Source organism: Myiozetetes cayanensis, unplaced genomic scaffold (genome assembly GCF_022539395.1).
Source record: "Myiozetetes cayanensis isolate MyiCay16 unplaced genomic scaffold, myiCay2020 scf3, whole genome shotgun sequence".
Taxonomy (NCBI): Eukaryota; Metazoa; Chordata; class Aves; order Passeriformes; family Tyrannidae; genus Myiozetetes; species Myiozetetes cayanensis.
The window spans coordinates 54,216,184-54,232,461 of NW_026087521.1; the positions used below are offsets into that span (position 1 = coordinate 54,216,184).

Genomic DNA, 16,278 nt, shown 5'->3' on the forward strand with positions numbered 1-16,278 from the left:
ACACTTTTGTGGAGCTGTGAAAGTTCAGCCTAGCTGTTTGATAAATGAGCAGACAGGCAAGCAGCCCTTCTTTCTTTTTTTGTATGGATTCAATGAAGCCTGCCTAAAGAACACCACATGCTGTTCCAGCTACTGATCTAACATTCCGCAACATCTCAGCCTTCCAAATTCCCTTTAATTACACATTAATCCCACCCCTCTCTCTTTCATTTTCTGCAGACAGGGTTGGGGGCTCCACAAGGCTGTGGGAAAAAAGGCAGTGTTGAAGAACTACTTTCTGAGGATGGTTTTTTTGGGCTAGGTTTTTTTTTTAGGGTTGGTTATGCAGGGTTTTTTTGGGTAGGGTTTTTTTTTGGTGGCTATTGCCATTCAGAAAGTACCATTCCTCTCCAAAAGTTGATTTTTCAGCATTTAACTTAGTATTACAGATAGTTTTACTCTATTTTTTCTTTTGGAACAGGATGAACCCATATTACTTTCAAGTCTTTCTAGTAGCAATGAAGCATTACAATGCATACTGTAAGTGCTACTTTATGAACCATATGCCACCTGAGTTCCTGGGATTTAAATAAATCAGCCAATTTCTACATACCAGGGCAGAGGTGATAATTAAAGGAGAAAAATAATGAAGTAGTTGATCAGATGATCCCTTTTTCTTTTCTTTGTTTGTTTCTTTTTCAAATCCAGCTAATTTTAAATGAGATACACCTTTCAGAATACATCACTTAAAATACCATTTACCAATACTTCAAAAAAAAAAAAAAATCTAGCAAACCTCTGGGGAAAAAAAAAGAGTCAGGATTTTTTTAAATCTAATGCAGTATGTGTAAAGTATGTATAACATGACATACTCATACCTAGGTGCTTAAACACATGCACAGGTATTAATGTTTATACTTGGAATAAAACAAGTCAAGTACTAAGAGAACTATCTGTTCATATAAATGTTTATATTAAGTTATGTTTATACAAATCACTGTGCAATGATACTGGTAAAGGCAGGACAAAGTGGAGTTCACCGTGTGCTGAAATCAACAGAAAAAGCAAAGGGTCCAAAATGTTGATTTTAAAATCATTTTCAGCCTGAAAAGTCACTCTATAAAATATGTCATCATAGGTTTAATGTTTATTAATTTTTAAAAGCCTACAGAGGAAATGAGTTAATTTTTCAGTCTTATGGGGAGAGAAGGGAATTCTAATTGTCAGACATGAAAATTCAGGTTTGGATCTGAAAACCGAGTTGGATCATTTTCCTTTCATCACTGCAGTGAAGTTGCACAAGCAGATGAATCAAGACCAGACTACGCAGTTTGAGCTGCTTTCTGAATGGAGCCCAGTCCCTTTTCTCACAGAAGCTCTGGCTTCTCAACAGAAGCAGTGGTAAAAAGATCTCATGGGTGGTATCCAAGGGAATTTTGGAGTGAGAGGACCTTTTTACCATTGTCCTTCAGTGGAACTGAAATTTTATCTCACACTTCTCCAAAGTGAGCACAATTCTGGCTGCCCTGTAAGATTTGCTGAGTAAAAAGGTACAGGTTTTACATTTTCCAAGCAAAATTTCACCTAAATTACATGGCAGTTTTGACTGCTGAGCATTATTTTGTGTTGGGTGTCTTTTTGGTTTTGAGACAGATGCAGGCCAGGAGTTTCACATGGAAATAACTTTTATCCCTACTACATTATCCTCAGAAGCAAATGCTCTTGCAAATTTTTTCTCCGTTTCTAAACTTCAATGTATTCCCTCTCTCTTCTCTCTGTGCTCTGCCTAAGACCTGATCTTACCTCCTGCCTACAGAAGACCTTTTATGCCTTTCTTGAATAAAAACAATAATATTGAGAACAGACTTATCTTTTCCCAAATCCATAGTTCTTCTGGTGAGTGCCTACTGCACACATAAGAATCAGGCAGAATTCATTACATTATAGAACAACACATACATAGTTTATACCTTTTCAGAGGACTAGGATAACCGGGTCAGCATTTGTTTAACTCTTTTGCAGACAATCTTGAAACATGATTTTCAGAATGTCTGTGCAGGTAAGAACAGAAGGGGACATTTTTCTGGCTGACAGGCAGTAACCTTGACACTCTGAATTTATGGGACAGCCAAAGTGAAAGCAGGAAAGAAAGGTCTTCTCATGGTCTCCCATACTGAGATTGCAAAGCTGGTAGTACAACATTCAACATATATTGCACAAATCTTGGAGCTAACAGGATTTTCATCCCATTTCTGCTTTTTAAACCCAATAGAGGTGTCTGAATAAACTTGAGTTAAGTATCTAGTTACTTGTATTTCTGGTCATCCTTAAAATAAGGCAATAAAAATTAAATGGGTTGCTTGAGCATCCATGCAAAACACAGAGAGCTTTATGAGCAACAGCTAGAAAAATGCACTTCCTCTGCACAGGTCTGTGTCACAGTCTGCACAATCTATTAACCTTAGACATGGCAAGCTGTAGGAGCTCTTCTGTAACCCACAAGAGGCTGCAAGGGTGCATTCCTTCAACCTGATTACTGCCAGCTGTAATTTCTGCCACTGCCTCTCTCCTCACATCTCCAGAACTGTAACATTCCAACACAAGCAGAGCCAGGCCCAGATTTAAAATGAGGAATTGTAGAACCACAGAATGGCTTAGGTTGGAAGGGACCTTAAAGATCATCTAGTTCCAAACGTTCTGCTGTGGGCAGGGACATTCTGCCGTCATCACTACACTGTGACCCATCATGCTTCATCCCATTCACTATCAAACTGTAAACTTCATGTTTCCTAAGTATTTTATCTAAATTTGTCTATGATATGAAATGTCAAAACAAATCAGGGGAAAAAATATTATAAAGCATCTTATGTACCTGTCTTTATGCAAATACATAAGGTCAGAAGAAACCAGAGGTCTGGAAATTTCTGAAGTGATTTTTTTCCTCCCTCCTATGCCAAAATACTAAATTTTGCTCTGGGGTGCAATAGGCAGAGGATGGCTTTTAGAAGGCTTTTCCTGGAACAACTTAAATTTCTGCTTTTCAAAAGGCACGATCATTTTGTCAGTGCACCTGATCTAGAGGGACATTATTCTTTGTGACTCTTGTTCCTTTCTATTTGAAATAATTCTACCCATGCTTCTAGAACTTCAGAGTGTTGAAATAAAATCAAACTAATTTGCAACCCAGCAATTGCACTCTGCCAGAATGAGAAATAGATTCCAGGCTCTGTGCTCCCTAGCTCTGTGAGGGTCTAAAGAGATTCTACATACACTGGAATAAATTCTCTTTCCTCTGATAGCAATTCTTCATAACAGGGCCTACCTCTGTTTACTTCAATTCAGATTTCAAGTCCCATATGGAGACAGCATGCTTTTCTTTTACAAAGTCAGGTACAGAAGATCTGTGTTTATTTACCAACTTCTATTGTAATGTTTCAGTTTAAATCTTGTTTGTTATTGCACCAGCAAAGAAGCCAGTGATGGAAAACATAAGTATATCATCATAGAGCTGTGTTTTCCTTATTCTCATTGCTGTGAAAAACAAGCAATACTGGTATCCTCAATCTTGAGTGGTAAGGGCAAGATTTTTCTGCTCATTCATCTTTGACCCACTCGATACTGCTCCAGTTGGATCATTCTGGGATTTCCCTTTCTACTTCAGTGCTTTTCAAAATGCTGCCCTGAGACAGTATTAATAATAATAATAATAATAATTAACACCTGTGTTAACAGGTACCTTTTGGCTCAAAGATGGCTTGGGGCTGGTTTATCATCATATTGTCTTGAGGAAAGTGTCAAGAAAGCTTGTACCAAGAAAATCCACCAATAGGAAAGAGTATAATCAAAGTATCCATTACAGAATACAATTCCTGTCTCTCAAATCCACCAAAACATGTTAAGTAAAGAGAAGAGCTATGACTGTGTCTATACCCTCTCTACTCCCTGCTTGCTTATTTGCATGGCCAGGAGGGAAGACTGTAATGTACTCTTGACCACAGAGCTGTTGTCTGTTTAGATTCATTAACCTTCCCGTTTCTCTCCACTCACTTTCACAATTTTTGGATTAGGGCACAGTCTAGCAGTAGCATAAGAACCTGTTTCTATCACTGATACATCTCAACTGATACTGCAAAGCAAGGCAGAAAAGCCTGCTGGCACTTTCTCTAATGCCTGTGCCCAATTCTGCTTGTTATGGAGATCAGATTTTGTGAGGAACTCGGACTTAACTGGACCCTTTAGTGAAGCTTGTAAGACATCTCTGCAAATTCATCTATGTACAACAATATCCTCCTTCAGCAGTTCCTCTGGCCAGATGGAACTCAGCCTAAGGCACAATCAAACAGTTTACTGCGTCCCAACAAAACTGCAGACATCAAATGCTCTGACTGAGATCCTCAGCTGAGCGGCAGCCACTTTTGGTGCTGACTTCTGAAGCCAAGCAGACCTAAAGCCCTGCACAACTCCCCTTGCTCTGTACTGGTGCCAGCCCACTTGCTGCCCCCACCCAGCATATCTGTGGGAAAAGGCTGAGCGCCAGGATCCCTGCACTCTGGCAGACCCGGTGCTGTAAGCACAGCCTCGGGGTCGTGTTGACAAGGCATGAGGTAGAGCAGCCCAGGCCACTCTACTTCATGCCCAAAGCCTAACGGAAGGGTGGATGCTTGAAGTGGCAAAGCCACTACAAATCCCACTGCTACAGGGCATTGGGAAAGGAAAAGTCACTCCAGAGAAACGGAGGTGTGTTTGCTGGTTTCCTTACTCCCCAAGCTCGTAGAGAAAATGGCAATAGTCAGCAACCTGCAATAATACAAGAGATCAGTGAAGCAGAGCCAAGGGACCAAAGACCTTCCCAACCTCACTGTAGGATCACCATTCCCCACACCAGCATGACTGCTTGCTTCTGCACTACTTGGGTTACTATGGTCTCATCAGAGGAGCTTGGCCTAGAAGATTCTGACTTGGGGAGAAAAGTCATACTGTTGTCAACTGTCCTTCAGTCAGGAATCTCAGCTATTAGAAAGGGATGAAGGACAAGCAGGCACTGCTCAGATAACACTGACAGACTGATGCAGTAACAGAAAGCTCCTTCTCAGATTTAGACTGATTTTTCCCCAGGTTCTATTTTTGTATTCAATGTTGTAGAAATTGTTCATAATAAAGCAAGTGCCACTTTAATCTATCAGAAGAGAGCACTAGGAGTAAACTTGACTTTGCTAAACCATTTACTATTGAGGTTACTTAGGAGCAAATCAAGAGTAAAGAAATCAAATAATTAAAGAATATAAAATATAAATATATTAAAAAATTAAAAAATCTTCAGGAAAGTACCTCCTTATCAACAGCAGGCAATTTCTTCATGAGTACATTTCAATGTAAAGACAAATCAAAACATAATCACATCACAATGTCATTACCAAAGAGGTGTCAATAAAGGACTTGTCTTTTCAAATATTTCAAATATTAAAATCATTTGGTATGATAGCATGAAACTATAAATCCTGTTTATATTAATCATGCTTGGAGCAGAAGTCCTGCTGACAAAGCTTCTGGGTGTAGAGACAGTGCATCGTCATAAAAACAGAATCTGGTTGGTACAGCTTGTACCTCCCTGGAGCAAAGCAAACTATTGAGAAAAAAATGTTCTTTCCTAACCAATCTTACAAATCGATTGTGGACTTTGCCCTTTATATAGTGAAATGCATTTATTGGAATCTAATTTTCACTTACAGCAAAGACAGTCAGGAAGCAGCAAAATTTGTGTGAGCATGCATCCATGCTAAACCTCTTTATGCTGCCAGGGAGATGCAAAGCGACCTCAGGCTCGGGGAGAACCACCCTGAAAAGTGTCAGCATTCTTTTCCCTTTCAAATATTAATTTCTTATTGCTTGTCAAAAGAGGTATCAGGAAAGCCCCAAAAGAAAGAAAAGCAAAACCGAAGAGGAAAGTATTTAACCTGCAGGGGGCACATGGGAGTTGTGGGAAGAACGCTTTATGAGGACGCAAAGGAAGTTTCCAGGAGATATTCACTGTTCTGCGTGTAAGGTATGACGGGGTCGGGCAGGGGACTTAGCACTGGACGGTAAACTTAAAGCAGGGAACTGAGGACACGTGGGATAGGAGAAATCACTGCAGATGAGGAAGATTACATCTTCAAGGATCTCGATTAAGAAAACAATGTACATAAAGGGTCAAAAAAGAAACAAGAATAAAAATCAATGTTGGAAATAAAAGTGACAGAGAAGCTAAAAAACCTGCCAGTGAACAGCTGGGTGGCATGGTACAGCCAGGAGAGCCTTCTGGCACCCATCCGTGCACTATAGCTACCCAGGGGCTTGGAAATGCTCAAAACGTTCCTACTTTTTATTTGATTCACTGAAGGCCCTGATACAGAATGATTTAGCTTTCGCAATTAAACCCAGTAAGAATGGTAAGTCAGAGTCCTCACCTACCACCATAATTCTTAGCTCACTATACTAATTATCACTGGTATTTTATGTTAACTTGTTGCTCAGAAAAAAAAAACAAACCCACAAACCAGGCATCTGCACTCCCTGCTGCAGGCAGTGGCAGAACTTTCAGTTGGAAACATCTTAAACCTCTCTCCAAATCCACAAGATCCCAGAGCAGAGCCCAAGGCATTCGCAGCACAGGGCTGAGGGGCACAAGGCTGCCGTCCTTTTGAAGTGACCTCAGCAACAGGGCTTTCACTCCTTCTGCCTGAAGACTAATTCACAGTCTGAACACGTTCCCTGTGAGAGAGCTTGTTCTCATATGCAACATTTAATTGTTAATAACTCAGTGACATACCTGCCCTGCCTCACTGTACCTCCCTGTCTTTTCACTAGTTGCATGGAACATTTTTACTTATTCTGCTTCATTTTTACATGAAATCATGACCCTGTTGCAAATAATACGCTTTGCTGTCTACAGTAAGAGCAGAAGCTTAACACTGCAGTCTTAACTTAATGCTGAACTGTAACCAGCAAATTACAGGGCCCTCCCTAGTCACTATTAAGCTAAGGTATATAAGAAAAAGTACTGTTGTAGCAGGCTAGGTAGCATAGCAGATTGGCAAATGCTAGTATAGATGAAACTGCCTTTAATTTTCACATGTTAATTGGGTGAGTAAAACACTAAAATCTTGGCTAACAAGTTGAAGTTACAACTCCTAGAGTATTCTTAATTTCATATGTACTTTATATGGCTTAGGAGTACAGGTTGCTTTTTTAAAGGTGTTTATTTATACAGTAATTCTGTTTTTTGCTCTTCTTGTTCCTTTAATTGCTACTAGCCTGATTCCCTCAGAAATCAGTCTGCAAAATATTACTGTCTCCTTGTTAATCTCTCCAACTCTCCAGACAAGTTTTGGTTTCACTAAGGCAATATTACCAAGTGCCTGGTGTCCATGTCCCAGCAGTATAATAGAAAAAAACTGGCTGGATAATGGGGAGAACATACTGATGTTAATGCTGAGGACAAGACAGGGAAGAAAATCTCAGGTTTTAGCTGATCCATTTGGCCCTGCCTGACTGGACAACCATGAGGATGAGGCAACCAATCAACATTTCTATTGCTCTGAACCACCCACCCCATGTGCTGCTTCTTGCCCAGCTGTCTGCATGGAGAGGGGAAGAACAAATGAGACAGACAAACTAGACAGACAGACACAAGGGAATCTAAAAATAACATAGAAAGAAGGTGCAGAAGATATGTAAGAAAACTGGAAGAAGCAAGACCTTGATGTAGTGACTGGGACCTGGAAATGATTGAACATACTTCAGGGAAACATGTCAATATTATGCAAGATTTAGGTAAGGCTATGGATTTAGGGAACATAGGAGATGTTAAGATGTCTCATTAGTGCAGCAGTTCATGAACAAGTTGTCTCTTCTCCCTGCCATGTTCTGTTGTGGATATATTTGACGTACATCAGGCTTAAGAAGAACACATGGGCTGAAGTGCTGTCTACAGAACCCTAATCTGGAGGCAACATTTTCAGATAAGTTTCATATGTCTCCTGTGGTAGCTTTAAAAGTGAAATCAACACTGTTCTGTTAAGTGAGATGTAACTGAGTATGGAACAATACATAGGATGTTACTTATTACGGTTTGTTTTAATGTGCTGAACTCCCTGTCTCTTTCTAAAAACTACCAACCTGTAGAAGAAAAAGCTTAAATATTTAACATTGGTCACAGAGCTAAAGTTCAAAGATGAATTATAAGTTCAGTGTGGTCTACTGAAAGGCGAACTGTCTACAATTTCACAGAACAACTAACTCCTTTTCCTGGAGGAGATGACAGCTGCAGGGCTCTTGATGTTTCCCAATGAGGACAAACATGTCTGGGGTCTCTGTTTCAGCAGCTAAGTGCAGAACCCCTTAAATAGCACCTATTTTACTGCACTGCCTCGACTGCCTCCAAGGCATTTGCGCAACACACATTTGCAAGATGGTATTTAAGTCACATAATAACTCTGCTGGCTAAAACTGCATCCATCTACCTTCTTCAAAGGAGAAGCTGACAGCAAGCTATTGATAGAATGAAGTGGAGGTGTGCCTTGCAGACTTTGATGATTGTGCAGTATGTTTTCTTAGCAGTAATGGCTTGGAAAGAGGCACTGGGGTCTGCTCCAGGTTCTGAAGATGCAGAAGCCTGTTTCACTACAATATTCGTCCCAGTGCTGTCTGAGGTTCCTGGACACTCCAGTGCAGAAGCATCAGTTCCCAGATGCAAAAGTAACGGCCACATGAAGTACTAGTGTGAGACAGTATTGTGATGATTCTGTGTCGTTTCCTTCCTCGTCTTAACAAGGTAGAAGAAGTTTCATTCATCACTGCTTCACAACTTTACAGCAATCGAGTGGAAATACTTGGACAGCATTCGAAGAACACATTAGAATGCCATTATTTTTGGATGGGAGTCATTGTACCTTTCCTGCTAGGTCAGGGTATTCCTACCAATGAACAGGGGTGTATGTGAGAGGCAGGAGAAGAGGAGGATGAAGGATTAAACAGTGAAACCAAAGTGCCACATACAGAAAAATTGTGGAATCAGTCCCTGGTCAATTTATGTTCTGATGAAATAATTTCAAAATATTTACACCTTACAGTTTACAGAAGTACTTAGCAGCAGAAAAATTACCATCGTGTAAATATGAGCTATGTTCCAAATGTGTTAGCCTACACAAAATCTGTTTCTTGCTCTCACTGTGCCTAAATTAAATGTTGCCACTACACTTAGTAGCAAGACTATGTACAATGAGTGATTTTGTTCACACTTATACATTGTATTTAAACAGAAAACTAACACAGAATCTTCTGAGCTGTGTAGGTCTTCAAGACACAACAATTTACTTTCCTTACTAAACTACGTACCTAAAAATGCACTACAGCAAATGTCACCTCATTATTCTTCTCCTTCACCTACTCTTTACACCCTAGGAACATTTTTCCTTGTCTGAATACCCAGCCCTTCTACAGAACAAATGTTGCAAACACTAAAAGAGAACAGCTTGCAGGACAACTGGCTTTAGACTCATGCTTGCAAGCATTTCAAAAACAGTGGCAAACTCTACACTTTGTTTTTTTCACAGCCTACAAGTTCTAAAGACCTGCGACACGTTCTATACTAGAATTTCAGTTTTAAATGTCACTGTATGTTTCACTGAGAGGAAAACATCACCTGGCCAGAAAATCCAAAATATTAATTTCATGTAACTTTCTAGCCAGCTATTAACATTTGCTAGTGGTGTAGAGCACAAGATCTTTACTGCTCATACCTGGATGATGCAGAGGTGTGTCTGTGGTAGAAGTGCACTTCCCCTGTGAATCTGGAATTAACCACAGTGGCTCTTACTAGAGCAGGAATCACAGTGCCAAGATAACTTGGCAGCCTGTACATACAGTGCCACAAAAATGCTGCTAGATGCTTTCTGGACTTTCACATCTGGAAGCATTGTACTCCACCATGTGCATTTGCCATATCATTTGATGTTATTAATTCAGGGATCTCCATATCATGCTACAAGAATGGGCTAGACATGTTCCAAAATTCAATGACTGATATTTTACCCTTCTGTTTTAAAAAATTTTGTATTTGTTTAAGCAGTGCAGGACACAATGCAAATGTATTTACACTGGTTTGTATTCAACTTCCAATTCATCTTTAACTGCCAACATTGTATACCATGTCACTGTCAGCTAGGCTGCAGACTGAAGGATTTTGAAGCTTAGCCATGATTAGAGATTATTCCAATCATCAAAATACTTAAAATCTTAGCCTTTGTCCAATAACTTGAATACATAAGATATTTAATTCAAAATATTTTCATTCAATCTCAAATGGAAGATTTAATCTTCTTCCATAACATGAATTCACATGAACCTGATGAGAGCTTAAGGTGTCATCCTACTGCTTTAGACTTACCTTTCCAAAGCTGGCAGCATTAACAGGTTGTGTGTCGTTTTTCTCACAGAAATCCAAGTAATGCATGTAGAGAGCACTTCGGGGAATGCAAACTCCTTCTGCGATCTCATAGTTCTCCTCCAGCCTTAAAAAGCAAATGTCAAACAGAGAGAACTGCAAGTATGTTGGATGTCCTGTACGGTAAACAGCACACAAAGCTGCATCATTTAAGACCAAACATTCTGACTTCCTCTTGTCTACTACATTTACTTTGTTCCTAAGCGATCCTTCCAGTTCATTTCCATAACACTTACTTGCTTCATTTGGTTCATACTTGCTATCGAAACCGTAGGCTGTGAGTTCTCAGTGCATCCTGCAGCAAACAAATATATGTACAACTACGAAACAGTAAAAGTTCACTGAGGGGAAGCATTCTCTCCTCCTTTACAGAACAGGTCACTTTTGGGTTATTGCACTGTTTTCACTCCTGTCCAGCTGCAAAATTGCTTACCTTGAGGAAGCAGATGTGGTTAAAGCAAGTTACTTGCAAATACTCAGGAGTGTGCATGAAATCTTACTGTAAAATTCTTTCTTGCTATTGTTTGTGGACAAAGTGGGGGAAAAAAAAAGAATCTGTGATCTGAACACAATGCTGAAAAAAACCAGTGAAATACCATCCTCCTCATCCTTTTAAAAATTATTATTCATTTACACATGCAAATATGAAACTATAAAATTTTATATTATGTGTCAAATGTATGAGTAGGCACATGCTTCACCTTTAAAATTTGAAACTGGGCTCATTATAAACCTATAGATTAAAAGAAACATTCCTTTGAAATGAAATTTTTTTTATTGCTTATCCAAAAATGTTCAAGAGATATTTACATACACACTTAACTTTAAACCATAATTAATCTTGTCATCCATAATGTCAGTCGTATGCAAACATGTGAGTTTGTGTGCTTGTCTGTCTTTCTGGGTAAGGGAAAAAGTTAGGTGTAACTTCTTCTTAAATGTGTTAAAAAATTAATACATATTCCCCAAACCCTTCAGTTTTACAGCAAATGATCCCCTATCATTTTATAGCTGTAGAACACCTTCCAAATATCTAGTTTCTCTCCTTCATTGCCTTTTTCAGGACCTAGATACCTTCCATTTCAGTTATCGTGATCATTTGTGACTGCAAACTATTTTAATAAGATATCCGGCCAGATGAATGGACTCAGTTTGTATGGGAAACATCTATTCTTCCTTGGTTTCTACAGAAATATCATCATGGCATCTTTCCTCAAATTCATAGCGCTTTAACAAAACCTCCTTTCAAAACCTGGAGAGTTCGTTTGTATACTATAGCTGCTAATTGGAATGTCAGCTTCCGTGACCAAGACAGGACAGAAAGAAAAGCAGTTAATTATTTCTCTTCATATCTGATGAATTTTTCCCTTTTTCTCCTCTCTTTCACAGAGAGTCATTAGTCTGACACTGAACAATGCCCCATTATACCTGAACTTTTTTTTAATGATCAAAAACCCATCTTGCTCCACTTCTTTTATTTTCCTGTCTTTTATTTAACAACTTTATCATATTTTGAATCCGGCTTCATTCTACAGTATTGTAGAAAGATAATGAACGTAATCTTCTACCTACCAAATCATTACCAGAAAGAATATATATATATATATATGTACGTATATATATAAACACTCTGAATGTTGTAATAAAGCTACGTGAAATCCAGTAGTTCACAACGAGACCTTTTGTGCCACTACAGTATAGGAACAAAGCCCCTAATCCTTCCACAGGAATGACAATTTTATCTGTCCCTGTTGCTGCTTCCCTCTTTGTACACTTATATAGGTCTAGATTAAATGAGATTATTCTGTAGCAGAATCAGGTCTGTAGTTTTGTTCCAGATTTATTTTTTTATATCAAGGCCACAGAACAACTGTGATGTCAACCACTGCTAATCACATAAAAGATTCCAGAACCAATTAATTTTGATGCAGTATAACAGTTTCTGGGGAGGTATTAATCTGGGGAGAACCCATTACCTAGCAATGCTTTAGCTTTCTCTTTTTTAATTCTTTTTATAATTGTTGCAGAAAATAGAATAGTTTTGTTGATTTTAGCTCCACTATACTGTTACATACACTGCAAGCCACAAAACTGCGTGGAATCAGGTTGACTGTACTTTGAATGATTGTGTGTTTGGAAACACACACCAAAATAGAGAAAAATAAAGTTCCACACTTGCACTTTGGTCAACCAGTTCACCGGTGAAGTAATCACAAACATTTTAGAGCCAAGCCATAATTTTACAGATAATAATGAACACAGGAACATGCAATAAGCACAAGATGCTTAGATATTGCTATATTCATGCCTTAAGCTTTACATTCAAACTTGCATAGTTTCCCCAATTATGATGTATTTGGCAGTTTCCTCAATTATGATGTAATTGGCAGTAATGTTACATTGACCAGACCTTTCACTTACATTTTGTGTCATCAACAAAACAAAACAAAAGTATCATTCCTGTTTCCAGGAAAAGGATATTTAGCCAGGCTGACAGTCACCCAGACATGCTTCTTGGCTTCTTCAGCTATTCTTCCTCCTCCACATTTAAAATGTTCAACATACTTCGCTTTTGGAGGGCACAAACATTAAGGGTAGATCCCCATGAGATTGATATTTTTTGCCACTTTCAGCCAGATGCCAGACAAGAAATAACTAATAAAGTTGATGGCAATATGAACCACGTGACAGAATGTACATACTTCCCTTATGCCTTGCTACACTTTCCCTACTGCTTTCTTCCTCTTCTTTTTCCTTGCAACTGGCATTTCCTCTGTTTCTGCTCTCTGATACTCTGTTGCCTTCATTAGTTGTAAATGATAGAAGCATCTAAACAGTAAAATCATGACCAGCTTTAACTTGGCAGACGCCAGATGCTGCAGACAACTGTGAGGCTTCCATTTGCCAGAACAAGGGCAGTTTGGTACTGTATCCTGAAATCTGGTCAGTAATTTACCCCACCACTTCTACCTCTTGAATCTGGCCAAAGCTTCTTATAAGAAAGTAGGACACCTGTTTGCCCAAGGCACATCCTGGTAAATTATTTTGTCCTTCCTGAATGTGCAAATATTTGGTGTGAGGTCTGATCCTGCTTTCAGCTGGGATAGAGCTAGTTTTTTTCCCAAGTAGCTGGCACTGTGCTGTGTTTGGGGTTTAGTATGAGAATAATATTGATAACACAGTGACGTTTTAGTTGTTGTAAGCAGTGCTTACCCTAAGTCAAGGACTTTTCAGTCTCCCATGCTCTGCCAGTGGGTGCACACAACCAGGACAGCTGATCTGAACTAGCCAAAGGGATATTCCAAACCATGGAATGTCATGCCCAGTATATAAAGCAGGGGGAGTTGGCTGAGAGGTGCCCATCGCTGCTCAGGGACAGTCTGGGCAACTGTCAGCGGGTGGTGAGCAATTGCATTGTGCCTCACTTGTTTTGTCTTCATTTTTGTCACTCTCTATTTCATTAACAATACTATTACTATTATTATCTTATTTTTATTTTAATCATTAGTCTGTTCTCATCTCAACCCATTGGTCTCATCTTTTTCCAGCTCTCCTCCCCATCCCAATGGGAATAGGAAGGGTGAGCGAGTGGTTGCGTGATACTTAGTTTTTGGCTGAGGTTAAACCACAACACCTGAGCAGGCCAAACTGTCAAACACATAAAGCTAAACCTACAGGAAGCACTTTTACAGTGCTGTTCACAACAGTTTACTGGCCCATGGGTTGCTAGGTGCTTCTGCAGTACAAATAACTGGATGCTAATGTGTCTGATATGGCAGAATAGTGAAAACTCCACATCTTCACGCAAAGTAAGCTTACTACTTCAGCAATTTGACCATAACTTTTGAGCTTGTAATTTTATTTAGGTTATAAAGTCCTCCAGGAAATACAAATTCAAAGCTGCAGTACATATGTTGAAAAGCACATGGAAACCATCAGAAAACTGTTTGATGGTATGGCTACTAAGCTGGTAACCTTTTTACCTACAGGCCTATTAATAAATGAGCCAATTGAAAAATTCAGTTTGACAGCAGCTAAAGATTTAAAATGTTAAAACTTCTTTGCTTTCTTTTCCCTCATGGAACTTTGGATGGAAAATGAATGGAGGAAATTGCAGATGTTCCAAAAGAGTCAAAGGAGAGAATGTTTGACCTACCTCAACACGTCAGAAACCTACTGCAACAGACAGGTATTTAGCCATTACACTAGCTAGAGGGAAGGGAAGAAGATATAAGCAGCCTTTTCAGAATCAAAATTTTAGGATTCTCTTTCAAACACTGCTGAATGAGCATTGAGTGTGTACACTACATTCCAGCAGGGCTCAATATCCCAGGAGTTTAGGGATTTACTAACCTTTATGACTGAGGAAGCTTGAATGTATTTGGCAAAAGACTGTTTACAGTATTTGCACGTTTTCTGCTGGGAACAATATCACTGGCACGTTCTAATTAACGCTGGCTTCTTGGCTACGACATTGTTTGCTCCTCTGGAAAAGGCTCTTAACTGACTTCACTGCAAAATAAACACTGTTCTGAATTTGGGACTGGTAAGCCCTGCTTGCTTCTTTATTTTAGCTAGATAGTTCTTTATTTGTTATTATCCTATTTGAACTGTGTGGAAGTTGTGGGAGTGCGTAATGAAAAATAATAAAATTTCTCTATGATTTTAATAATTTTCCCTCTGTCTGTAATCACTCCCTTTCTTGAGTGTCTGTTCAAGGAAAGTCACTTTTCTTGAATTTCTGAAAAATGGGACTTTTGTGACACAAATAGGTGCAAAGAAACAATAGTTCCCAACTAAATGCCTTAATTTATGTTTGCCCATCTTATTACAGAGATCCTATTTTGGTAAAATAGCTGGTAAAGGTGGGCTTCATCAGACACTGAAACAAATGTGAGTCTTGAAAAAACCTCTCAGTACTAGTTTTCTTTTTGTAATGAATATAACGATGATGGCAAACCACAAATCACCAGCTGGCAAGGTGGCAAACAAATATGCCAAGTAGATCTTCTAACCGATATCAGAGGTTTCCTCTAGTCAAATAAATTGCCTGAGAGTAAGACATTTGTTGAGAAATGCTGTACAGGATACTAGTAGGACATTAAACACTTACAGTGAAAGTATCTTTAGAACTGTATACGATGTTCAAGAGCTCTATTCTCCTCATCTGAAAAATGCATAGCAAAAAACACTAACAGATTTTCTTGATTTTTTTTAAAAGGCATCTTACCATTGCAGTGTAGCTGGAGTTGAGTGAGGTTTCGATGCTCTATTATTTTCTTTTTCCTCGTCTGTTAAGAAACAACAAAAAAAAAAGCTATGTAATTTCAGTGGGAATTTCCCAGGCATTTATGAACTGATAAGGAATTAAAAAAAAATAATTTATGAATAGTAAAGAATTTTTTAAAAAATTAAAATAATTTTTTAATATTTTAAAAAATTTTTCAAGTACCAAAGCGCTCTCAAAATATTAGCTAAATTGTAGAAATGTTAATAATGATGTTCTCTGAATTACCATCTGTAGATACTGCTTAAGGCAATAAACCTTGCAAACATCACTGATAGCAGGAGCAGAGCAGTGCCTAGGAATAATGACACCAAAAAGGGTAAATTTATCTGGAATAAAAAGCAACTCTTAGATTTCTAGCAGCATGTGAGAACATATAAACACTTTGACTTGCTTTAAAGGAACTGTTGCCTTACCTAAGTTTTATATTAGATAAGGCATTTAAACTAATGGGGTTCATCCACTCTTTAATCCTAACATATGATATGTATGTATAAATGCACAAAGATTGATTCTAAATGAGAAGAAA

The 16,278-nt window shown here is 38.7% G+C and overlaps 1 protein-coding gene across 3 annotated transcripts in view; it reads right to left on the bottom strand.

Annotated features, from left to right (window-relative positions):
- Positions 1 to 16,278, bottom strand: part of RFX4 (regulatory factor X4) — a 91,523-nt gene that overhangs the window by 49,138 nt on the left and 26,107 nt on the right. For 2 of the 3 annotated variants that reach the window (XM_050324658.1, XM_050324657.1), the window contains exons 3-4: positions 15,693 to 15,753; positions 10,406 to 10,529 (exon numbers count right to left, since the gene is read on the bottom strand). In XM_050324658.1, the coding sequence (XP_050180615.1) occupies positions 10,406 to 10,529; positions 15,693 to 15,753 (185 nt within the window). Of the gene's footprint in view, positions 1 to 10,405; positions 10,559 to 15,692; positions 15,754 to 16,278 lie in introns of all 3 variants that reach the window. The other variant, XM_050324659.1, reaches the window with a different exon arrangement.